The sequence below is a fragment of the Gopherus flavomarginatus genome, chromosome 9 (assembly GCF_025201925.1).
Source record: "Gopherus flavomarginatus isolate rGopFla2 chromosome 9, rGopFla2.mat.asm, whole genome shotgun sequence".
Lineage (NCBI taxonomy): Eukaryota > Metazoa > Chordata > Testudines > Testudinidae > Gopherus > Gopherus flavomarginatus.
Genome location: NC_066625.1, coordinates 79706542 through 79733738, shown reverse-complemented (window position 1 = coordinate 79733738; position 27197 = coordinate 79706542). Strand labels below are relative to the sequence as shown.

General features: G+C 42.8%; 1 protein-coding gene across 3 annotated transcripts in view; it reads left to right on the top strand.

Annotated features, from left to right (window-relative positions):
• AKAP13 (A-kinase anchoring protein 13) overlaps positions 1-27197 on the top strand; it is a 343718-nt gene that overhangs the window by 80953 nt on the left and 235568 nt on the right. For all 3 annotated transcript variants that reach the window (XM_050967379.1, XM_050967378.1, XM_050967380.1), the window contains one exon: positions 13845-13887. In XM_050967379.1, the coding sequence (XP_050823336.1) occupies positions 13845-13887 (43 nt within the window). The remainder of the gene's footprint in view (positions 1-13844; positions 13888-27197) is intronic.

Sequence of the window (27197 nt, the reverse complement as noted above, 5' to 3'; positions counted from 1 at the left end):
CCATATTGCATCATACTCAAATAACCCTTCAATTCCTTCTTCCACTGTTAGCTTTGTGCCTTCGTGTGTTGCCCCTTACAGCTTGAACTCTTTCTCCTGTCCTCTCATGTTCTAAAACTCCTTCCAGGAGGTCTACAAAACCTCCCTCTGGATTCCTTTGTGTGCCTGATCTTTGTCCCTTTAGACCATGAGCTTCTAATGGCAACAACAGTCTTGTAGAGCACTGCACACACTATTTAGAGCTTAACAAATATTGAATAGTGTTAACCAAAAAAAAAGTAAATAGAAAATCTATGATGAATTTCCAAGTATTTAGATCCAACTTCAGCTAAGTTTGAAGTTATGAGCCAGCAAAGTTTGAAGCTGGATACACCTGAAGTATCCCCTCATGTAGCTTATAGTGTTCCCAAGGACTTGGAGCGGGTGGGTCTGAGTATATGTTCAAATACCCACATTCCTCGCAATTCACATAGTTGTTATAAGCTGCTGGAGCCAAGCACTGTCGTTTTCATGTTTCCAAAAATCCCGTAGCTATTGTTTTCACCTATAAAGTACCCTAAGCCATTACTGTAAAGGGCTACTATACAGTACAGGTGTCTAAAAGAAGGATAGTTCTTCACCCTTACATGCCGCTTTATGTCTCCAGCGCTTCTCAGTTATGCATTCGTGGCCACCAAGAAGGATCCAGATGATGCTACTGAGGCAGGCATTTAATTTACACTTTCTCTTTTGAAAGAGAAGGTTAGACATAGTCAGAATGGTACTTGCTATTGTGGATCCCTAAGAGCCGTTTATCCAACTCAGCAGGCCCCATCTGGAAACAGGATAGACAGCTGTTTGTCCACACTGCCTCTTACACGTGAACCGATCCCTTACGTCACTAGCCTCTCCTTCGGATCTCTCCGTTGGGCCCACTTTTTCTGGAACATGTACAAGAATCCCGCCAACTGATATCATGTTAGATCGAGGAGTACGTGGACATAGATGATATGTATTTGTTACAAAAACACAATGTTATAAATATACATGCACATGATGGTTGTATCCCTCTCCCTCACCCTTCCTGGTCTGTAACTTCTTCAGGATAGGGAACATATTTTCTTATGTTTGTGCGGTTCTGTACATTAGTGTACTCACAACCCATATCTCCCCCTTGTGTCAGGGTATGATGCTGCAAGGGGACCTTGTCATCAGCACCTCTTGCAGGCCTTCTGCCTCTCTCTGGATCTTCTCTGGCTCAGCCCTCAGGCCAAGTTACATAAAGCACAGTCCCCGCCCACAGTAACAGAAAGGTCCAACTCAAAGTTCACAAAATATGCCAATACAAAAGACCTCTCCCTCCTCCTGGGCGATTCCTCATCCTGTCTTTTGAGGTCAGTCTTCAGCCCCAACCTGGGCTCAGTATTTCTTCTGTAGGGCTGGTAGGGGAATTCAGGCCCCCCACCCTCTACGCTGGGCTCTCGCCTTGGGACCCTATATTAAGCAGATAGGTCTGCTTCTTCAAGCGTTCTTCTGTTTCCCTGAGCCTCTTCCTACCTCTGAGCCCCCTTGTGCTGCTTTCCCACAGCCTGTTTTTAATACACCTTCCCTTTGGTTCTCAGGCCACTGGCTTCTCCGTGGACCTCCCAGCTCCTTGGTTCTCTACAAAACTAACCACTCTTGCACCTCTTAGGCTCCACTGAAGTCCTTTTAACTGGCCCTCTATCAGCACCGTCCCCCACCAGGAGCCTACCCTGCTCCTTGGGAATCCTTCTGCCCAGCGTCTTGCTACCACCGCTGTGGGTTTCTCTCCCGAGGAGAATACTGTGTTCTCTGCAGTCTCCTCCATAGTGTTCCTATAAAGGGTAGGTACCTAATGATGCTTACTTTGCCTCCTCACCAGAGAGGGAAGAGCAGTCAGTCCATCAACTACAGGTGCACTAATTTGCTCTTAACCTCTTGCCTGACAGGTGATGGGAGTAAACCCCATCGTATGTGCTTAGCATAGTAAGTCTCATTGGGACCTTAGAGTGCTACAGCGAGACAACAGAGAGACAAAGAAGTCCCTTGCCCAGCAGACATTAGCTATGTATTTAATTGTCCTTCATCGCTTCCCCAGTGAATATAAATGTAAAATAGCACATAATATAATTCTGGACAGATTTCAATAAGAAGATCCACCATATTAATTCTGTTTTTAATGTTTAAGGGGGCAGAAGGATATTTGTTTCTATTATGAGAAAATGGTGGTTTCAGATCTTGTTTTTTCTGACCCCTGCTGATCTTTTCATTGTTTGAAACCACTGTTGCTTTTTTAAGTGCTTCAACCTGGAATTGTTATTTCGTGCCCTATTTTCAAATTTGTAAAGGCAAGGAATTTTACTGTGTTATTTTAAGGGGAGAGACAAAATAGAATTCCAGAAAAATCACAGGCTGAATGTTCTGAATTGCTACAAAACGTGTGACAAACCAAACATGAATTTAAAAGAAATGGTTTGAACATTTGAGTGCTGCGACTGTGTTCATGAATATTTGTTCAAATAAAAAACCCAATTAAATTTGCTTCAGTGGCGTTCATGTCTTAGATTCATTTTCCATGAATATTTTAGTGAATGAAGTTACAGGAAGGACTCTTGCTCCTTGTTTGCTGAGACGGGGGCACATAAAAGTGCCTAGATAGTGTTAATGGAAATGGCATATTTTAATCTCAGTATCTGAGCATGTGCACAGAAAATGGGCCAAAGCTGTGATCCCACACAGCACATATCCTACTCCTCTCATGAGTGTGCCCAGGACACAATGCCAGGAGGCTTGTAAGGCTCAATATTCTGCACACATGAGAGCGGAGTGGAGCAGAGGGTGTAAATGTGTCTGTGAACCAAACATCATCTACAGGGGTTTACATTTTAAGACCACCCGCTTCAAAATGAGTCCCCTTTTAATTAGTGCGTGATGTAGGCATCAGCTTTGTGGTGTGTCTGTTCAATTTAGTAATTTAAAATGTGATTAGAGGGGTAGGATAATGAGCGTGTTTGTGGGGTAACTGGGTGCATATTCAACAGACTGTTCATTAACGAGTCCCCTCACACAACACAAACATTTAAAACACTATATTCCCTGTGCGTACACCCCAAATCCCAAGAGAAGAGTAACTGGCAGACTTCTACCAACAGGCAGCAATTCTTCTAGTCTGTATAAAATCTTTTTATCTAGTTTTACAGACAACAGATTTGCAAAGAGCAATCTAAGGAAATGTACAGAGACAGGTCTCAAATGGATGACAAGTAACTACAAAGGTTAACCCACAGAACTTGTTATATACAACATAATGAAAATATTCATCTGCAAATGTTTGCCCTCCACAGTTCCTTCATCCGAAAAGGCATTTTGCGTTTAAAAGGCAAATAGTGGAATTCAAACTTTTAATAACAAGTGCACAGTAGGTAACCTAGTAAGTGTCAAGTGCTGATGGAGTAATATACAGCCTGATTTTTTGGCTGCAGATATTTGAACTATACCCGTTGTCAGAGGGTTACGTAAGATGCAGTTAGGTATTCTGTTACCGATCCTTGAACTATTTTGGGATCTCAACTTCTTTCTATTTAATCTGAGCATTTGGTTTATTCCTGTTGGCATAAATGACTTCGCCAATTTTGTAGCAAAACTTTACAAACACACATTCATTCATATGTTTTCTCTCGTGTGTGTGTGTGTGTGTGTGTGTGTGTGTGTATTCAGGAATATTACGTCTCATAGAGACCCACAGAAGACGTTCTGAGTTTGAGTGGTCATACTCTGAAAAGTGACCGCTTAAAAATGGCATTGTGGGATACCATTTTTATTCAAAGCACCCAAGTCATATTTGAAATTGAGAGTTGGGCACTTTAAATATTTACCCTGTGTAGGGATTTAACTCAGGACTTTCCTTGTCAAGCCCAACCCCCCACCTCTGAGCTAAAGGAGTGCATTTATGAGGTGTCAGTAAGTCTCCTGCTCTCAGTGAGCTAGCTCTTAGTGAGGCCTAATCACATGTACTAGAGCAGTCTATTACACCTGCATTGTGATGAGGGCATTGAAGACAATTTTGATTCCATTGCATCATGGGTGGGGCATCAGGTGCCATGTTCTCAGTGATGGGTGCGTGTGCTCACAATGCAATGGAGGGGAAGTGGCAGTTGGCTCACAGTATGGTGGGCTGTGCCCATACTACCCTAGGGTAATATGGGGGCGGAGCAAGGAAATATTCTCTGGTGAAATGTGATGCATTCACATTGCTTCTGGGTGAGCATCAGGAGTAGTGCTTGCATTGAGTCTGGGGGAAGGAAGCTTGACTGTTGTTGACACAGGTTCAGTTTCTGATACAATTACTCGTGCTGAAGTCAAGGAAACTACTCGTGGAGCAAGTTGCTACTCATTGGGAGCAAGGGTATCCAAGTGTGGCCCATTGATGGAGATAGGATTCTCACAGCCTTGTTGTGACATGGGATGTGCTTGGATCACAGCTGGGTGATGGCACGGCCACCATTGTGATGTGCCTGAAGGCAGATGCCACACACTTGGGGCAACAGGGCTTTAGCTTTTCATTGTGGCCAGGACCAGAGTGAGGCAGGGCTTATGTTCTCATTGCAAAAGGTAACATGGACTGGATTGGCTCGGTCTATTTACAACCACAGCTGTGGAGACGTTTTAAAGAGACCATTGTGAATTCCAACTGTTTCCATTATTTATTCCCTTTTAGTCAACAAGCTGCCCTAGGGAAGGGAATCAGACACTTCCGAGCCTGCTGTAAGCTGTGGCTATTGCTAGAGCCTTATTTTTTGGCTCTGTAAACATCCTTTTGAACTGAGTGCGTATAACAATTGTTCTTTGAGTCGGTGTCGGTGTAGATCCCACTGACAGGGCACATGTGCCGCGTAAACATGAGATTGGATTTTTTTTTTCATAGCTGTGTCTGGGGCTGCACATGTGCACTATGCCTTCTCGTGCAAAGGTGTGAAGGGCGGAGTGGCCATGACTCTTCCCCAGTTCCTTGTTCCCACCTGTGGCAGCGAGATGGTTCCCTGGCGAGTGACTGACCTGCTCTTTTTCTCTGAGCGACTAGTTTTGTAAAGAAATCTAGCTTCACCTTCCTTAATTTTGTTAATTCTGTAATTCCAGCTAGAGTGACGGAAGCATTCTTCCATCGACCTAGCCGTGTCCACACTGGGTGGTAGGTCAGCATAACTAAGGTGCTTAGGAGGTGGATTTTTTAGGGCTAGACCAGGCCTGAGTGGTGCAGCCCTGTCTGTTTCTTTACCAGAGGTAGAGAGAACGGATTCAGCTCCACCTTGTTCGCTGAGCCCCAAACGCGATACTAATTGGGTACTATTCTGGTGTAGCATTTGGCCTAGATCTTTGTCATCTGCAACACTGCTCTCTCTAATACCAGACAATGCAGGAATTTTCTCTGTCTGCTCACAGTGGTCATGTCAAGAGGAAGGGTTTTTTTATACATATGTATTCTGCTGCTTAAAATTGATTTTCTGTAAATAACAATGCTTATTTTAATATCTTCCTTGAGAGCGTGCATGTGTGTGAGAAAGAATGATCACTTGGAGCTAAAATGGCTTGCACGTGTCTGCTGAAAGCGTAAAATAACTCTTTTATTAGTTTGCTTTGGGGTGGCAGAGTGGGCCTTAGGAAGAAGTTCAAAGCACAGACAGTTTCTTATTTTCTTTTAAAAAGCACAGCTAGTGCTAGTGAAAAATATGGAATGCCAGCTCTTGACATCCTTCCTCTCTCTGAAACAACGATAGCAGGGGCAGTGGCAAGCCTCTTTCCTCACACTCCCATGTAATGGGCTTTAAACTGGTTCAGCAGGGATTTTGTTCTTCTTTGCCCACCCGGTTTCTGCTGGGATTGCCACTGGGGGAACCAGATGGATCAGTGCTGTCCTTTTAGTTGTGGAGTTGCTTCTCCTCCCGGAACTAGATTGAGGCCGCAGACCAAATTGCAGTATCGTCTACACTTGCACTGCAATTAATTTATATAGCTATTCACAATAATCAGTTTCACGACCTCCTCTCCAGTAAAATGACACTGATGATGAGGTGTCTACAACAGCTGTCTGCTTTGTCTTTATGACCTTGCCTCCGCTAGCCTTTTTCCCTTCAAAATTTCCCAGTGTGGCTGGGTAGGAGCCCTGATCTGACAATGTGCAGCACTGTCATCACAGTGACCTGCTCGGAACAGAGTTAGATAACATGGTGGTAAAAATAACAGTAGTTATGGGAGCCCAGCATACACCAGAGTGTCCACCATTTCTATAAATGATGATAGCAGAAGTGGGATATTTTAGGGGAAAAGGCACAGTCTACTTAGTATCAAATCATGTCACTTTTGTTTAATCAAATGACGTGAGGTGCTGAGTGCAGGGCAAGTGCAATACCAAAAGACATGCTGCCAAAGCAGGCCCCCCTCCTTTGCTTATGCTGCAGAAACTGTATTGTGTAGTACATGCAGAGCTCCCTAGAAGCCCCCAATTTGCCTCCTCGCTAGTTGCCTCCTCCCCTGCTGCTCTGCCTACATATAAATTCTGGACTAAAGAATTCTCATGTGTATCAGAGTCAGTGCTACGTAGCTTCCTGTGTATGGTTGCTGTTCCTTTTGCATTGCAATGTGGAAGTGCTCCATCCTGTTCACGTTCCCTGTGGTAACGGATGGCAGCTTAACTGAATTTAAGCTAAGCTTTCAGGACAGACTCCGGGATAAACAGGACTAGTGGCAAAAAATGCTAGCTTGGCAAGGCTGTCACTGATCCAACATACCCATCCATGAGTATCACAGGACAATAATTTTAGTTTTGACGAGTAACCTATTTGTAACTGATCGGAGTTGGGCAGTCCACCCTGTGCTCGCAGGGCTCTGTAAAGAATGCTTGTCTTCTAAAGTCATCTGCATTCCTTGTCCGGGTTGACTGAGCTGCTGCAGAATGCTTGCAGGCGGTGCAAAATCCCAGGAATTCAAGAAATGTGTTGCTTTTAGCTTTTATTGGCGACACACAATAATGATAAGGCAGCCTTTGGGTTATAAAGGACTGTAGCACAAACACTAAACATATGTAGACTATTCTGTGAAAACCCGAGAGAGCAATATGTCATTGCTGGAGAGATCTTCACATTTCTGCTTCGCTCTTTGCGGGGCTCCCCCACCCCAAGTTTTTCTTGTATGGTAGCCAGGACCGTTCTTAGAAGCCAGTCAATGTCATTTAATTGTCTAGAGAGATTGTTTTTGAGTACTGTCTGGCACTCGTTGGCTTTGCCTCTTGCCTGCTTCTTAACACTCCAAGTCCCGCCTACCCATGTGGGGACCCAGGAATTGATCTGTAGTGTATCACAAGGCGCTGCAGTCCACAGGTCAGTGCTGGCTTAGAGAGAGGGATTCTGTGATTGAAGCATGGTTGCTTAGGGGCTGTGTGAAAAACACCATTGCTCCCATTTGAAAGAGCCTTCATCTTGAAATTCCTGTTTTTGAGGCGGGAAAGACATCTGTGAAACATGCATGAGCAGAGGGAGAAGTTTTTCTCAGATACCTGGTACTCCTGTCAGTACCTCTCTAGCACCCCCACTCCCCCACCTCCCAAGCACAAACACACACACCTGCTGCAAATCAACTAAAAAATCTGCTAGAGCCGTACCTGTGTTGCAGTAGTGCCTAGAGGCCCAGGTAGAGATGGAGCCCCAGTGTGCTAGGTGATGTACTAGCATATAATAATAAAAAGAGTCCCTGCCCCAGAATGCTTGCACTCTTAGAGCTGATTTAAAGCCCACTTTGGTCAATGGAAGTGGTCATTGACTTCTGTGGGCTTTGGATCAGACCTTTACCTGCCAAGAGATGACAGGTGGCTGCTGTGAGAGAAGAGACTCAAATGACCGTGCGTAGTGTAATAAGGAACACATTTTCTCTGCAGGTTTGTGTGCACAAACAAGACAACTGGAACTCTGAAATCGAGGCATAACCTCATTCAGAGTAAAAACAACGAGGAGTCTGATGGCTACCCCTCTGATACTTGACCTCATTCAGAGTGTGCATGCTTATATACCTTTTGGATTCTGAAAGCGTGCGAATGTATCCACCTTCAAACCACAGAAGTGAAACAAATGATATAAGGAGGGTGACTGCAAATACCTTGGAGCCTGACGCACTTTACTGGGAGTTTCCAGAATGGAAGAGAAATCCTATTTTAAAATGGGAGGAGGAGTGGGAAAGCACTGATTAGGATTCCTTCCTTTCAGTAAAGTTCTTTCTGAGAAACTAAAAACTAAATAGCTCTTGAAAAATTAATAAAGAATAAATTAGATCTTCAGAAAAAGTCCTAAAAGAATAAGAGTAAGGGTGTTAGTTGTGTTATCTTGCTCAGATCCAAAATCTGGTCACTTTTTAAATTCCTCATGTGATATCTGTTGAATTGAGTAACTTTGTACTTCCGTATGCAATAACCAGGGCTGGCGCTTCAATTTAGGCAACCTAGGCGGTTGCCTAGGGCACCAGGATTTGAGAGGGCGGCATTTTGCGGCCTTCGGCGGCAGTTCGGTGACGGGGTTCTTCCGCGCTCCATGTCTTCAGTGGCAATTCAGTGGCGGGGGATCCTTCCGCGCTCCGGGTCTTTGGTGGCAATTCTGCGGCGGGTCCTTCACTCGCTCTGGGACCCGCCGCTGAAGTGCCCCGAAGACTGGGAGCGCGGAAGAACGCCCCCCCCCCCCCCGCCGAATTGCCACCGACTGGGACCGCAGAAGGACCCCCGCCTAGGGCGCCGAAAACCCTAGCGCCGCTCCTGGCAATAACTCTGTAATGTAATGTTGCTGGTGTAGAATGGCTGCCGTGTGGTGGAATTTCAGGGGCAGGTGAAGTATTCTCTGCTAGTTTGCAAAACATGTTCAGCTTCCTTGATAAGATAGATGCTGTACAATGAGATGATTATACAGGTTTTATCTTTAATCTAGGAGTGTAAAATGTGGTTGTTTGTGAACTCAGCTGATTAAATAGTATAAAAGTACAAATTAGCCATTCTAGTTTACAATAAAGAAAATTGTTTTCCTGTATGGTGCAGAATATTTTCAGGGCAATGGAGGAACTGAATATTGAAGAAGAATCTACTCGTAGACAAAGTTTTTGCTCCCTTTAAACACCCTGATTTGAGACAGTAGTGTGGTGGTTTGATGTCATAATGTTTGCATCATCATGTCATTATGCAAATATCATTAAATTATCAAACCAGAGATTACAGCATTTAATTCCAGAACACGGGACAAGCCCCTCAGAAATAGGCCTCTCTTGTGAAAATCTGAATGATTAGTTGGTACTTCATGGGGAAGGTAGGTTGAAACAATGGTCTATATCAAAATGAAAAACTGTTCAGTCTCAACCTAGTTTTCATGACACACAAGAGGCCCAGCTCCAGAATATCTGGGGCTCTTGTAGCTCAAGATGAGAAGAATTAGCAGAGAGAGATGTGTGATTTGAGCGGGGAATAGGACTGGAAGAGCAGGGGCGATTGTAGATCAGGAGTGAGGTTCATTGACAGAACTGTGTGCAGGAAACTTGCTCTGCACCTCTCAAAAACATGCCACGCTCAAGCCAATGTTATTGGTCTCTCATTTTCACAAGTAATACACTGTCTTACAAGCTGAAAGGCGGGGAAAAGGCAAAACAAGTCTTTTGAATGCAGCTATTTTGTAAACTGTTTATTGTGACTCATGGAAGAGAATGTGATTGAAAGTGGATGTGATGTTATGAAGCTGTTACAGAATGAGGGTGTATATAACAAGATGTCAGGTATTAGGACCCTGCGCAGAAATATAAAGTGATTTGGCTGATTCCTCCTTGTCCAGGCAAGTCTAAATAATTAGTCTTACCAAGGTGTACAAAAAGATTTGACTGTAAGGCAAAGGGAATTAGAGGGTATCATTCAGGGGAAGGAGCGCAGGAATTGCTAAGCTGAGGAGAAAGTTTAGGCTGAAGTTTATTTTGTTTGCTGTCTAACAATGAAGCCAAACCCCAGGGAAGGGGTGGGTTTGGAGCAGATATTCGAAGTATGTGAGTTAGGTGCAGGTGGGCATTTTCACCCTGTTTACCGGGGTCCTTAAGTATGTAGAGATTTGCTCCCATCACTACTGCAGGAAATGAGCACAATTGAAAAGTCCTATGATAAGACTAAAGCTTTGCTCCTCTCCATATGTGGATCTCAAAGCACGTTGCGGTTATTAGTATGTTAAATCCTGTCCCCACTGAAACTAATGTCAAAAATCCCACTGACTTCAGTGGGCCCAAAATTTAACCCAGAGATCTTTTCCCCAGGTCATACAGAATATCCATGACGGAGCTGGGAACAGAAACCAGTTTTCCTGACTTCCGTTCCCAAAATTTGAGCTGCATTGTCATCCTTCCCTTGTAGGTTGGTCCTGGGAGATTAGATGTACTGACAGTCACAATAATACCTATGATCCTAGGATGATGAATAGGCGCAAAGGCTTCAGCTTCCTTGGAAAGATTTGATGATGCAACAAATCACAAAACCAAACTGCAAGGGATTTATGAACTCACCGGGAGGGCGAAGTGAAAAATCTGTCCTTATCTCTAAGGCTACATTTGATTTCTGTTTCTATGTTGTATAGTGCTTTATAAAAAAAAACAAAAAAAACAAAAAAAAAAACAAACCAAAATCTGCTTTAAATATCCCCTACCTGTATTCAGGCTCTCCCAGACTGAGATGTACATTCTCACCATGTGCAGTTAGGATTCTGGTGCCTGGCTCCTGGAAACCTTTGAATACAAGCATACTAGAATCAGCTACTAACTTCTCCTCATAGCTCTTTTCAAGCAAAGTGAACATCTGGGAAGTTGAAAGAAAAGCTTGCAGGCTTTTGCCATTGGCTCTACATAGAGAAGCTTCCCCCACCCCCATACCTATAGTACAGGGGTTCTCAAAGTGGGGGTCGGAAACCCTCAGGGGGTCGTGAGGTTATTACGTGGGGGGTGGGTCGTGAGCTGTCAGCCTCCACCCCGACCCTGCTTTGCCTCCAGCATTTATAATGGTGTTAAAAATATAAAAATGTGTTTTTTAAATTTATTTTGGGGGTCGCACTCAGAGGCTTGTGATGTGAAAGGGGTCACCAGTACAAAAGTTTGAGAACCCCTGCTATAGTACATTTCTCCGAGCACTAGATTGTCTGTCTTCTACAGAGGTGCTTTTTATTTTCACAACTCCAGAAGAAAAGGAAATGGAAGTTATGTTTAAAGAAATACAGTTCTCTGTGGGGAAATCTAGGGACACAACCATGATAGGAAGGGGCGATATGGAAGGTGGAGGGGGTTGGGTACTGAAATGAGCTATGGGTACTGTGGTCCATGTTAGTAGTGATGGAAAGTCATTACCATCTCTTGACTCTTTGGCCTGTGGGAAATGAGCTGGTGGGTCTCAGGGTAAGTACTAGTGGATAGAACAGAAGTTGGCAAACTACGGCCCGCAGGCTGCATCCAGCCCGCAGGGCCCTCCTGCCCAGTCACTGAGCTCCCGGCCGGCCCCAATCTCTCCCCCACAGCCTCAGCTTGCCGTGCCAGCAGCGCGGCGGCATGGCTGGCTCCACCTGGGCAGCGCGGCTCAGGGGCAGATTTACAAGGGAACACTGCCCCTCCCCCGGCACGGGACCCCCAACAACAGGGGGACCCAGGGCTGGGTACTCGGGCAGCTCAGCACTAGCGCACCCCCCTGCAGGAGGGAGGGACTGCACTGCAAGGGCAGGGGAGCAGACAGGGAGCGCAGGGAACACAGGCGGAGGACTCAGGAGGAGCACCTGGGTGGCCGCGCAGCTGGCCGAAGAGAAGTGGCGCTTTGAAGGGGAAACCGCCACTTCTTTCCGGCTGCGTAGCTGCCCTTGCTCCTCCTGAGTCCTCTGCACATGTTTACAGGGCCACGTTCCAAAAGGGGCTGGGGTGGGGTGGGGATCCCAGGGGAGCAGTTAGGGGTAGGGGGTCCCGGGAGGGGATTGTCAGGAGACAGGGAGCGGGGATGTAGTATAGGGGGTGGAGATCCTGGGAGGGGGTGGTCAGGGGACAAGGAGTGATGGGGGGGTTGGATGGGTCGGAGGTTCTGAGGTGGGCAATCAGGGGTGGGAAGTGGGAGGAGGTGGATAGGGGTGGGGGACAGGCTGTTTGCGGGGGCACAGCCTTCCCTACCTGGCCTTCCATACTGTTTCGCAACCCCAATGTGGCCCTCAGGCCAAAAAGTTTGCCCACCCCTGGGATAGAAGCTAGAGCTATCAACACAGTTTTCACTAACTGATACTTTTGTTGGCAGTGTAAGCATAGAAGCCAAGGATTGTGTGGGTGCAGAGCTTGAATTTCCTTCTCGCCTTTCAAGTAATTGATCCTTCTAAGTTAAGTTTGAGGCATGTCTTCCGAGGAGCTATGAAAGGAGGGCTTGCATTGCCAATGTGCATGTTGCACCTGCCCTTGGGGTACACAAGAGACTTTAATCTCCTGGCAATATAAGGGCAATCCTTAATGTTAGTTTAAAGGCTCTAGAAAGCAGCGTGCATTGTCACAGCACAGAATTTAAATGGCATCTACCTCCAACAGCGGCTAAATGTTTCAAAAAACCTTTTCATCTATGCATGGCTTACCCTCTAAGGATTCCCAGACTGGAATAGGAAACAATTGGGACAAGGACTGATGTTTCCTGGCTAGGGTGTCACTGAAGAAATGCTTGGGCACTGTATATTGCTTTCTCTGAAGAACATTCCTGAATTTCATAAAGAATGATTTTTCAGTATACTGCATTTTCTTGGAATCTTTCCTGAAAGTCACCACTCCAGCAAGCACAGGAATCTGGTCCCTTTGGATGATACATTTGCCAGACTAATGGATTTCACCACTTCATTCTGGAACAAGCCATCAGTACTGTAGTTGTGACTTGAGGGAGAACAGCTACAATAAATAAAACAGTTTTGTGCTAAAAGGTGGGGGGGAATTATTGGCAAAGTGTAATGGAATAATAATAATTATTAACATGCAACACGCAGAGACCTTCAGGGCATTCTGCACGATTGCGAAGAACTCAGCACATTTGTGGAGATTAAAAGACCGTCCTATAAAGGACCCAACAAAAAAAAAAATAGAAGGGGGTAAATATCAGTAGGTTGTCAGATGCGTGGAAGGGTTACAACAGTCATCACACTAAAGAACACATTTGGAGACAGATGGTTTTCAAGATGCATTTGGGGAATGAAGGAGGTGAACTGACATGAAGGTAAAGGGGACTGAGTTCCATCTCCACTAACTATTATCAACGCGGGAGACAGCTGTTGGCTGTTCTGTCTCTGACTGGGAGGAGTCCTGGCACTGCCTTCCCTGCACTCTGGCCAAAGCAGCTGGTTGGGTGTAAAGGGAAGCAGTAAACTTCTGCCTGAAATGGGTGAAGGAACCTCCCCTTCCCTCAGAGCAAAATGGGACCACTGCTCTGCTTTTAGGTTTGTGCAGTTACATGCCATGTTCAGGACAGGCTGTAAGGTCTAGCCCGAAATGGGCAGTGCCATGTGTGACATAAAGGATATCAATTATCTATTCCCTTTTGGGCCAGACTCTGCCACCCTTACTCAGTGCTGCCCAGCATGAGCAAAGGTGGAAGAATTTGGTTCTTGTATTATTTAGATCAGCTGGACCCGTAAGGTAAAGTAGTGTGAAACTATAGTTAGAAATTTTTCTCAAGCTGTGGTCTTGTGTGGATTTGTATATTCTTCATTTAGGATTTTGCAGTTTACCAGAAAAATGAGTTAATTTTAGAGAGGATAAATGAATGTTTTTAACACATCTTTTCTCTTCCATTCCAGTGTTTGGGTCATGAAACTTAATCCACAGCAAGCTCCGTTATATGTGAGTAGACCAACATTTAAACTACTTGTTTTATCTTTTTTTGTGTCACAAATTGTACCTATTTGATGGAGTTTTGCTCTGTCCCAGGGATCTTGGTTATTTTGTTTTATTCTTTGCTCCCCAAATAAATCAAATTAAAGGTCTAGTACTGCAGTAAAAAGGAAGCTTTTTAGCTAATCCAGATAATACCTTTTAAGTAGAAAGTTTAAGGGTCTCACTTGTGGAATGCTGTAATGTATAACACTGTTCTGCACCGTGCATAAGCTTAAAAGCATGGAAGTACCCCCTTCCTTTTTGGAGAACATTTCTGGGTGAACGTCCGTGCTGTTGGAACTCAGAGAGTATTGAGAGGTCTTGCAAGTCACAGTTTGTGTGCGAAACAAGAAACCTTAATGTTCACCCTCGGGTATTATATTTTGTCAAACCTTAGACAGGACAGAAATGGAGCTGGGTCATCATCAGGAAATGGCAAGAGAGCTCTCTAAGGTTTCTATAGTACGGTATGTTTTATATCAGTCTTTCTAGAAGTTGGTGACATGGATGACCAAGATAATAAAGAACAGGATAGCCTTTTCTTCTCAATAGAAGCCCTGTTGCAGCATGATAGGAACTGCCAAACAAGAGCTAGACACACATGTATATAAATTGTTCAAATATGTGCTGGAATCAGTGGCAGGCGGCTTAACCGTTTTACTGTATATAGCACCACAGATGTGCATCATGTTAGCGGTTTGCCTGTGGAATCCTTGTATTGTTCAAAATATATTCCCTGTTTGGAAGGGAATGTGAATGTACTGTGCTAGTTGTAAAAATAAGTAACCACTGTCCTACTCTAGGTAAGCTACTTCTCTTCTCTTCCTAGGGACCTTTGCCATGTGCACTGAACAATTAGCAATGCATATTTTATACAGCTCCTCTCACCAGCTTTTCCAATCGGGAAACCCCTTAAATAGACTTCAGCCTGTTGTTTCAAAACAGAGATTCCTTAACTGTTAATTTGTAGATTGTCTGCTTTATTAATGACCTTATCCTTCTCTCCTGATAAAATAATGGTATGGGAAAGTCTTCTGGTGACACATCTGATCCTGTTCCTATTGAAGTCAATGGGACTTCAACCAGAGCAGGATTGCCTTCAAATATCTTATCCATGCTAGGCTGTTTTGGAAAATCTGTCAGTTGCTACTTCTGGGTACAGCTCCACCGACACCTTCTATTGGTGGCAATGTTGAGCGTTCGAGTGTCGGCAGGCCACTGGCAGTCAGTAATGTTTTAGCCTCCATGTTGTCTATGCCTGCTCTGAGCAGAGTTAGCCAAGATGATGGGTAAAACTCTAGTGGTCAGTCTACATTTATAGTCTCACCATTGCTACCGTTGATAGAGCTTCACCTGTTCTTGTGGAAGAAAAGTGCTTGTGCAGGCAGGCATAGCAAGTAGACGTAAGAGCTTAGTGGGTGGTGGGGAGCTTTTTGTGAAGCACTGGGTGTTTGACATAGTGGACTATACTGGCTTTTAATCTCTTGTCATTTTTAATTCTGCACCTTTGGTCAGTCAATGGCTTAATTTTTTTACTTCCAGACTGCCACCTTCTCTTTCACATAGCAGCACTAGACTGTTATTCTCCTCTGAAAAGTGACTGTAAAAATGGTTTATTGAAATCCACAGCTGCATTGTGTATAATCTTGTAACCATTTTTAACATAAAAATTGGTAAATCACAAGCAGATTATAGCTACGTCAATTTAGAAGAAACTTTGTTCTAAAGATAGGAACCACCAGAGAGTGATTACAAGAAATTGCAGATTATATATATATATATTTGATGTAAACACCAGACAGAATTAAATTCGAGTGCATAACTTTATGAATTTCCTGTTCTTTAGTGCTTGATTTCTCAGTCCTAACGTTGCACTCAAGCTAAGTTTATTTTCCCCCCTATCATTTTGATTGTTTTGCATTTTATAGATAATAAATTCATGTATTGGACATCTTTATAAGGTCTCTTTTTCCATGTGTGGGAGCAGGAAGGATTAAATGGAAGTTTAGTTTAGCACAGTGATGAACAAAATGATGATAATGCTGGCATACTGTATAGGTTTTCTTTGTCTATGTTGACATGAGTGTTACTACTCTGGTAATTCCCCCCCGCCCACCTCAGTAGCTATAAAAGTTAATCTGCTTCTACTGGAATCAAGAGCCAGTTTCAGTAGATGCAAACAATCCAGGAAAATAAATATGTTTGCTTTCAATTTATGGACTGCATAGTTTTTTGGATCAGTTTCATGTTCTACCTACCATTAATTGACAACTGATATCTCTCTATCGGTTGAGTGGATTGTTCCATGTGAGAGGAAGAGAAAAAAGATTAATACCAAAAACAGATCAACCACTTTTTTGTTCAAAAGGGAGAGGCAGAATAATTTCCAGGACCAGTCAGCAGTGGGCATTACTATCAAACAGCACTAAAAGTTCTTGGAATTTGTGTTTTCTCAGATTGACATTTATTAGACATCCCATACCAGGCTTGGTTGGGGGCTGCATTTCTGAAAGCTAAGAATTGCGTTCAAAACAAGTCATTCATTTGTTAATAAGGAATTATGCCATCTATGAAGCAAATTATTGGAAACAAACGTAGTGATTTTCTGGAGGGAGCCACATACACCAGTGATTTGCTTCCAGGAAAAGTTTTTTTTGTTTTTGTTGGTTTGTTTTGGTGTGATTTTCAGGAGGTCTTTGTAGTGTGGCCTTTATTTTCTTAGTCCAAAAAAAAAAAAGTTTTAAATATGAGTAGCAGTTGCTATATCTCTAGCAACTTCTATCCTGAAAGCGGGGAAGGGGTGTGTGTAAGTAAAAATACATATAGGGCTTCATTCTCCATACACCAAACTGCTTCTTTTTTTGACATCTACTCTGCACCAACAGCACTGTCCTGCCACTTTTAGAAGTAGAAAGTGAAAAATAACATCTTCAGTTGAACTTCAAGGTCTAGTTAGAGAGGCAGAATGCAATTTACCCTAGCTGGTACTTGACTGAGACAACTAGGTTAATGCTCTTATACTTGGGAAAAGTGTTGTGGGAACCTTAGAGGTTACATGTGCTCAGGACTTAGATTTTGTATATAATAGAAAAAAGGGTATTTCCAATAAAACAATATCCTTTAGCTCCATAGTGGGTAATTGATTCATTACACTGACTTGGAGGGAAAGAGAGCCACCAACTGAATCACCACTACTACTTCCTAAATCACCTGGATTTTCATTCTCCAGTTCCATAAGAGCTGACCCATCCTGTCTCTGCTTAGTTTGTGAGATCTGGTAAAGTCACAGTCTGACATGATATGGCTACAGGCCTTTGAGAGAGCTTATTTGAAGACCAAAAGAGAGAGACTCAGATCCATTTTAAAAATTAAATGTCAGCATTCCATTTCAGCATTCTCTCGTGAGTGAGAATTAAAGCCAAGAACTGTAAATTGCAGGTGTGATGCAACTGCTCTGGAAAAAAAAAATCAGCAGGTAGCGATGAAGTCAATCTATTCTTCCAGCATCTGTGTGAACGTGGGCTCGTACTTCGTGCTGAAAACAACTGGCCCTTGTTTTATTTGGCTCCCCTGTGACAATTGTATCTCTCCTTTTAATCTCTGAGTAAGTTACCTACACTTTATAACAATACTTTTTAATGTGTTCTTTCTTAGCTCCTTGATTTGGCTCAGCTCCAGTGTACACAGTGATTCAGTCACAAGGCCTTGCAACTTATGTCAGAAGAGGCAGGGCAGTCAAGTGTTCCTCAATATAGCACAGTGAAACATTAGCAGAGTGTGATATAATTAATGCCAATATTTAATCAGGCTGCAGGTCAAGCAGCTATCAGCTCAGTGTAACTGTCAACGCTTAGTTATTTTATAAAAGGTGGTATTCTAGTCTAGTGTGTTATAATGTGAATTTAAGGCAAATAAGTTTAAACCAACTTTCCCCCTCCCTAACGTGAGAGGTTCTGTTGTATCAGCTGGAGTCTTATTGATAACGAGTAACTTTGAGTTGGGAAGTCATTGACAAGGATTATCTATATCACCATAACAGATGAATTGTCACTACTAACCTGAGGCTTTCAAAAACTTTTTATGATCTGGACCACACTTTAACACAGAGATGATCTTGTGCATTATGATCAAGTTGTGGGGTGCAGCAGTGCTGGTCAGTGAATGCACTTTACATATTGGTCACAGTCCTGTGACATGGATCAGGGTTACAAAAGGTTATGTCACATGACGGGAAACAGTATCCAGAGCCTCCTGTGTATACTGCTATAATGGACCTCTTCCCCTCCAATTTGCAATTGTAAGGACCAACTCTCATCTTGTTCACAATTCCATAATCTTTCTGGGATCTCTACAGCAATTACATGGAAAACAGCATTAGGAGAACATTCAGTGTGCCCTATTGGCCTTCTAGTGCATTTCAGAAGTAGGATATATGAAAGAGGAACTAAAGCTATGTGGCTGGACAATTCTCCATGGACCACCATAGTTATCCAGTTATCTATCTCACCTCATCATAGGGGAACTCCTGTGTTAAAGCAAAGGCACAGAATTAAATCTAGAAATGGCCTTTAACTCCTTGCCATTATCAATTCATATTGCACCACTATTCCATCATTTCAGGGGTCTCCTAAGCAGTGAAGTGGATTAAGAATGGAGTTTCAATCTTAGCTCTGACTCTGTGTTCAAGCCTTTAAAAGTTATTTTGTCCTTTCCGTTGGTGAGTGTAAAGGTGGGTGTGGAGTTGGGAGGTGACAAACATTTTATTAATGAAGGGAGGGATATGATCAACGTCAAGCTTAGTTTTCTGAAGGTCTTACAATGAAATCTCTCATCTTAACTATGTCACAGACATTTTTTTCACCCAGAAAACTTGCAACTAGACCTAGAATATCAGGAGATTTATTGCCAGTGTTGCATTTGGGGACTTTGAACTGGAATAGCCAGTTGAGACGCATTGGTAGTGCAAGGTTAGTCTCTCAGGGCTGGTCTCCACTACGGGGAGATCAAGGCTGCTGCAATCGATGAAGCAGGGATCGATTTAGCGGGTCTAGTGAAGACCCACTAAATTGATGGCAGAATAGTCTCCAGTTAACCTCAGTACTCCAGCTCTCTGAGAAGAGTAAAGGAAGTTGACTGGAGAGCATCTCTCGTCAATGCAGCACCATGAAGACACTGGTGTAAGTCGACCTAAGCTATGTCGACTCCAGCTACATTATTCACATAGCTGGAGAAGCATAACTTAGGTTGACTTGCTCCTGTAGTGAAGACAAGCCCTCAGTTTCCTTAGCACTTTGACTTTTTAAAGTGATCTTTGATTTCTGATTGAGTTAAAGAAGCACCTTTGTCTACAAGTGAAATTCAGTTTTAGTCAATTCTCTGGGCTGAATGGAATTGCTACCAATTTAAACAACTAGAAAGGAAATATGAACAAGTTTTGTATAGGCAGTATTTTGCTTTTCTATGATTTGTACCATAATTGAGAGTTCTTTTGGATGCTTTACTGTAGACATAACTTGTGATCCTTGATCCTTTAGTTACGTTCTTATTACCAACATACCTTCAATAAATATAGTGTGTGTGTTGGGGGGGTAAATGATCATATGTAACAAAAGACTTGATCTTGGTGTCCTAATAGTCCTGCTTCAGAAGTGAACTGGGTACTTCCCAATTTTAGTATTGGATTTACACCAACTATCTATAGCGTTTTTATAACATTTATCTTATTGCTTGTCTCCATGCACAGAAGCATAGTAAAATTGACACATACTATAACACGGAATATTCGATAATCAAATTTTGGTGTTAGATCATGCTTGTTTATAGAAAGTTGGTGAAAGTCTGTAGTTGTATAATTGGTCATCTGTGTATTGCATATATGAAAAAGGAAAGTTTTTCAGTGACTTCAGTGAGAGCTTGATCATGCCCATTGTTACTCAAAATTGATTGAACTGGGGGAGGTTGAGGCTATTTCATAGACTCATAAAAATGTAGGGCTGGAGGGGCCTTGAGAAGCCATAAAGTCCAGCTCCTTGTGGTGTGGCAGGACGAAGTAACCCTAGACCATCCTTGACAGGTGTTTGTCCAACCTGTTCTTAAATACATCCAGTGATGGGGATTCTACAACCTTCCTTTGAAGTCCATTCCAGTGCTTAACTGCCTTATAGTTTGAAAGTTTTTCCTAATATCTAACCTAAATCTCCCTGGCTGCAGTTTAAGCTCATTACTTCTTGTCCTACCTTCAGTGGATAGGGAGAATAATTGATCACCATCCTCTTTAAAAAAGCCCTCAACGTATTTGAAGACAGTTATCAGGTCCCTCCTCAATCTTCTTTTCTCAAGACTAAACAGGCCTAGCTTTTTTTAACCTTTCCTTAGAAATCAGATTTTCTAAACCTTCTGTAATATTTGTTCCTCTACTCAGGACTCTCTCCAGTTTGTCTACATCTTTACTGAAGAGTGGCACCCAGAACAGTACACAGTACTCCAGCTGAGGCCTTACCAGTGCTGACGAGAGCAGGATAATTACCTCTCAGGCCTTACATACAACACTCCTGATAATACACTCCTGAATATTAGCCTTTTCTACAACTGCTTCACATTGTTGATTCATATTCTATTTGTGATCCACTATAACCCCCAGATCCTTTTCTACAGTACTAAAACTTAGCCAGGTATTCCCCATTTTCTAGTTGTGTATTTGATTTTATTGAATTTAATCTTGATGAATTCAGACCAGTTATTCAATTTATCCAGGCCATTTTGAATTCTAATCCTGTTCTCTAAAGTGCATGCAACCCTATCTCCCTCCCCCTGCATCATCTGCATATTTTATAAGCATACTCTCCACTCCATTATCCAAGTTACTAATGAAAAGATTGTATAGTACAGGACTCAGGACTTACTCCAGTGGGATCCCACTAGATATACTCTCTGTTTGACAGGTAACCATTGATAACTACCGTACTCTTTGAGTATGGTCTTTCAACCAGTTGTGCACCCACCTTGTTGTGTATAATTTCATCTGTACCACGTTGTCTTAGTTTGTTTAAGAGAATGTCATGTGGGACTGTGTCAAAGCCTTACTAAAACCAAGATACGTTGCATCTATTTCTTCGCCCCCATTCCCAGGCTAGTAATGCTGTCAAAGAAAGAAATTAGGTTGGTTGGTCATGATTTGTTTTTGATTAATCCACGATGGCTGTTCCTTGTAATCTTATTATCCTCTGGGTGCTTACAAACTGATAGTTTAATAATTTGTTCCAGTATCTTTCCAGGTATCAAACTTAAGCTGACTGGTCTATAATTCCCAAGGACCTTGTTCCCCTTTTTTAGGATAGGTACTATGTTTAGTTTTCTCCAATCCTCTGGGACCTCACCTGTTCCCTGTGAGTGCTCAAAAATAATTGCTAATGATTCTGAGATTATTTCAGCTAGTTTTCTAAGAAACATAGGATGAATTTGATCACGTTCTGCTGACTTGAAAACATCCAACTTATCTAAATGTTCTTTTACCTCTTCTTTCCTTATTTTGGCTTGTGCTCCTTCCCCTTGTTAATATTAATTGTGTTGAGTATCTGGACACCACTGACCTTTTTTAGTGAAGACTGAAGCAAAATAGGCATTAAACACCTCAGCCTTCTTGATGTTGTCAAGTACTAGCTCTCCTTCCCTGCGAAGTAGAGGACCTACATTCTCCTCGCCCCTTATATATTTAAAGAACCTCTTACTGTCTTTTATGTCCCTTGCTAGGTGTAACTCATTTAGTGCCTTAGCCTTTCTGATTTTGTCCCTACATGCTTGTGGTATTCTTTTGCACTTCCCCTTAGCAATTTGGCCAAGTTTCCATTTTTTGGTAGGATTTCTTTGATATTTATGTCATTAAAGAGCTCCTCATGGAACCATATTCGTATCTTTCCTTCACATGTTGAGAGCAACATTCTCTTCCCTAGCAGAGAGCCTAAGCTTAATTCATGCTGCTCGACCCACGTTTATATGTTCTACCCCACAGGAAAGAGATCAGCTTAGAACTTTTTCAATTGTTTATTCTGAGACTGTTGTTTAAGGCCCACAAACCTGCTAGCGCCTTCACCACCACCACATTGTGTACAGAAGGAAGAGAGAGGCATTAATAAAACCAAGGAAACTCTTCTAGGTTCCTCAATGTGTCCTGCCTTCTTCCTGTCTCCTGTTTAGTTTGTATCTGCCCAGAGCAGCAACTGTCTTCATTTGTGTGTCTAGTACAGTTCCAAGCACGTTGTCCACATTTAAACAATAGCAGTCGTTATGAGCGATGGCAAGGTACCAAAGTTGCCAGTGTGGATGGAGAAACTGGGCTCTTTTAAATTGGTTAGAAAGTAATTACTTCCTGCTGGGTAGATGGACAATGGCAGGTTAAAATCAAATTTAAATAAAGAGATTGTGGTGAGCGAAAACACAAAGAGGAGTCAAAGCAGTCAGTGTTTGACAGCAGAATAATTACCATGTCTAAAACTGAACTCAAAGTGTGCAACTTGTGCAGCATTGTGTACTATAATTAGTGATCTTTAAAAATATTTACCAGAGGGTTGAAGCCCAAGTGAAATGCCTTTGCTGTCAATGAAGCTACCTGTCAATGAAGTTTGTCCCTGAAGCCACTGGATGGACAGATTCGTTTTAATCACTTACCTAAAGGCAATAAAACTGCTTTCTTGGAAAGAGCCAGGGTGTTACAGGCCACTTGGGATTTGTGGGTATCTGATAATGACAGGGAGGAAGCAGAATGTATCTTGGTCTTCTTTTAACATGGGAGTAGTCCATGAACATTACTCTGAGCAACATAGTAGCCTTGTGTGACTTTCTCTTGGGATCCTCAGGCAAGAAGAAAAGATGCTTTGATCTTGAGTTTTGTAGTTATAAAGGCAGGAGACTCTGATAATCTCTCCTGTCATGTATTAGTTGGGCACTTGAATTTTCTCTTAATGACTAGGTGATTTTCTGTTCCTCCACCCCCAAAGCTTGGCTTTCACAATGTGAGAAGGCCTTTTAAATGAGGAACAAAGAACACATTAGTCAGACTTATTTAAAGCGGGACCTGACAATCTCAGGAGACTTTTTAGAAAGTCCTACAGAAAGCATCATGCTCGAGTAAGTTCTGACCTTTCAGAGTAACGCATTATATTTGGCAGCTCTAAAGAACAATGTGCAGCTTTCCCTTTGTATCATTATTTTTTGCCTCCCAGATGGAAATGCAAGATATCCTTACATACACTTCTTTCCTGCAATGTTGTCCTTATTCAACTATGCACCAAATTATGATGATTGATACCTATCCTGGCCTTTGATCTGTGATCCTTCCATTCCCAACTCCCGAAATTCTTGTCCACGTCATGCAAGGATAGTTTGTCTCCTATTCTGGTGAACTGTAGAGCCCGCCACTGCTGATGAAGCGCAATGCGGTGTTCCTGCAAACCAGTATGCTGCTACTTAGCTGTACAGCTGAATCCTGGACTTGCAATGTATTGTTGCCTCTTAGGTCAGATCTCACAGGTCCTCACAATTTAAGAGCCACTTTGAATAATTCTCACACGAGGAGCTGCATTAACCCATGAGCCCCGATGAATACCAATGTAAACACCTTCGCACATCAGTCATGTATTTAATATAATGTTCATTCACATTTTTAAAGCAGTCTTATCTAGAGCAGCCTCATGAAATGAAATGACCATCAATTGAGAGCTTTCCTGCTTAAAGACCAAACTCCTTCCAGACTGGTCACGGGGTGAATTGCAGTTTGTAAATCCCTTCTCAGCCTTCCTCCCCTATTTCTCACACGTTCTAAACACTGGCACACAGTTTCCTTAATTTAGTTTGAAACAGCCCCTCCTACTTCCCCCACGCTATATTCCATCTTTTCTGCTAGGTCCGTATAAATGGGGCTTGCCTGTGTATGTAAGTCTTGCGGTGAAGTAACATAAATGGACTGGCTTAAACAAGCCGAAGGCATTTATTGTTGGAGATTCAGCCCTTAAGTCACCATTATCTTGAAGTATTATAGCCTATGTGATATTGAAATAATTTGTGCCTTCGCAGAGGCCCCTCTACCCCCTGCTGAAGGCACCATATTGTTCTGAGCTGTAACATCTTGATCGTGAAGTTGGTTACTTTAAACCAGGGGTTGGCAACCTTTCAGAAGTGGTGTGCCGAGTCTTCATTTATTCACTCTAATTTAAGGTTTCGCGTGCTGGTAATACATTTTAACATTTTTAGACGGTCTCTTTGTAAAGTCTATAATATATAACTAAACTATTGTTGTATGTAAAGTAAATATGGTTTTTAAAATGTTTAAGAAGCTTCATTTAAAATTCAATTAAAAGCCCCCTGGACCGGTGGCCAGGACCTGGGCAGTGTGAGTGCCACTGAAAATCGGCTCACATGCTGCCTTCAGCACCCGTGCCATAGGTTGCCTATCCCTGCTTTAAACCCTGAGTACTGAAAAGCTTCATGAACATCTTCATTGGAAAAGTAGCTACTATGCAATGCACAGTAGCTAATTTGTTAAGATCGCCTATAGCTGCCAAGCCCTGAGTTCAGGGTTCTCTGTCTCTCACAGTGGCTGACGAGCTCGCCAGCAGCAGGAACAGTGGAAAGGGTTGCATCCCTTACCCCTACGTTGGGTGATAATGTCACCACCAGCTGTCACAGGAAGAACACAGATCCCAGGACTTAACAGAGACTTCAGCTGTTCTTTTCAGTGAAGTATGTGGGGGAAGGACAATGTGGTGGCTAGGGCACCAGCATAGGATATTGATTTCTCTGCTCCACTGCAGACTTCTTGTGTGACCTTGGGCAAAGGCACTTAACCTCTCTGTACCTTAGTTCCCCATCTGTAAATGAGAATATCATCAATTCCCTAACTCTCAGAATTTTTGAGGATAAATGGATTATAAAAGACTGTGAAGTGCTTTGGGGTGTAGTGATGGAAAGCACCATATAAGAGTGAGCTATTACTATTTATGTAAAATTAAATCTATGTATTCTGCAGCTCATTTGGGTTCTTAAATAGCTTTTGAAAATATTTTTTCAGTTCACCTTTAAAAATGACCTGATTAAGTCCCTGCTCAACTCCTCCAGAACTCTTATCCCCTTTGGTTTTGGTAACAAAATGTCAGCACTTGCTTTGCCTGGAGCTGATTTTTACAGCCAGGTTAGAACCTCTATGGAACTTGGCCAGAGCAGGGCTATGTTGAGGATACTGACAGGCCTGAAACTGTAAGAGAGAGAATGTTAGTATATGTTTTCAAATACTATAAGCTTTCAAATCTCATCAGAAAAACACATCAGCTCCCCTTTGCTTGTCACGTCTTTCTCTCCCACTTATTCTGCTGTTATTTCTTACGTGGCTCTGTAAAGTGTTGGGAGACAGTTTGTAGGAAAGATGCTATGTGACATATAGCTGTCTAAATAAACCAATGTTTTTATTTATAAATGGAAAATAAAATAGAGAAGCAATTATTAGTGAGTCTTTGTTGAGATCAGCACTGTGTACTGCCACCCAGTGGCAGCTGCGTTACAGGACAAAGATTTTAATGCTGAGGTTCTGCTTTCAAGTCAATGTTACTTGTTGCAAATTGTTTGTTAAGGAGTAAAAGAACTAGTTGTCTAGGGCGAGAGGAAAAATACTTATCTTTAGTAAAATATAGATACAATGTATTGTATTCCTAGTTTCAAAAATGTACAGTCACTTTAAATATTGGCTTGATTATTACTGTAGCTCTCAGTACTGTAGTTGTGAAATATTTGTAAGTGGGAGAGGCTGTTTTGCAGCTGGTAGGGAAATTGACACTGCAGGTCACATAGCTGTCTGAGCTGCATCTATTGGAGTGTGTTGCTGGAGAGAGGAGGAGAGTAGAGTGAGGAGAGCCCATCTGCTGCCATGTGCCTTTAAATCAGGGAAAGGCTTAAAACCTATAACTGTAGATACAGCTGCTCTGCTTTAGAAATTATACTATTGATAGGAAACAGTCTAATAAAAAGTATGGTCATATGTACTTAGCCTCCAGGAATTCTAAATCTCTCCTTTTAACTTCATGGTGCCAGGGCTGACTTTCCATTTCTCAGGCAGCAGATACGTTAACACGGCCTGCTATTTTCCCATTCCCATGTTTAAATAAAAGGCCCATTTTGTTGCTTGTAATTGGTTGAAAGTGGTGTTGATCACTCAGGCATCTACTAATAAAATTATATGGTTGAATACTTTATCAGTGTAGCCAAAAAGGCTCAGCTCTTGAAAGGTATTAGACTTTTCACTTCCATTGATTTCAATGGAAGTTAGCAGGCCAAAATACCTTTGAGGATCTTGATCCAAGGCTTGGAGAGAGGGGCAGAGACAAGGAACCCCGAGCAAGTTAAAGTTGGCTTGCAAGATACTATAATTCCATCACAATAGCGTTCAGGATTCCTGTGGACCCTAGGGTGATATGTTTGGCACTAATACCATGAACTATTGCAGCAGTTCTCAAATTGTGGGTACTGACCCTATTTTAATGGGGTTGCCAGAGCTGTCTTAGACTTGCTGGGGCCCGGGGTTGAAGCCCAAGCCCCATCACCTGGGTCTGAAGCAGTCAAGGGCTTCAGCCCGGGGTGGAGGGGCTCAGGTTACAGGCCCCTGCATGGGGTTGAAGCCCTTAGGCTTCAACTCTTCCCACCCCTCCACCTGGAATGGTGGGGCTCGAGCTTCGGGCCCCACACACGGGGCTCGTGCGGACTCAAGCTTCAGTCCCCGCTTCCAGAGTCATATAGCAATTGTTGTGGTCAGAAGGGGGTCATGGTGCAATGAAGTTTGAGAATTCCATAACTATTGGATAGCGTAAGCGGTAAGAGTAAAGGCTTTGGAGTCTTTCACAGACATTCTGGGGCCACATATAGATATTTGCCCCCCCCCCCACGCGCACACCCCCCAGCTAACAGCAGAACAGTTTTGGAACTGCTATCTGGTGCTGCTTTGCCCAATGCCTGAAGTAGCTTATTGGGGCCATTACATCAGGGCTTGCATACAGCCAGAGTAGTATGCAGAGACAGTATATACTATTCATTAATATTAGATGATTAGACTATTTGATTATTAGGCTGTTAGATAATCTACTCTAACCTAATATTAGATTAGACTATTAGAATACACCTCTACCCTGATATATCGTGACCCGATATAACAAGAATTTGGATATAATGCGGTAAAGCAGCGCTGGGGAGGGGGGCAGGGCTATGCACTCCGGCGGATCAAAGCAAGTTCAAGTTCAATA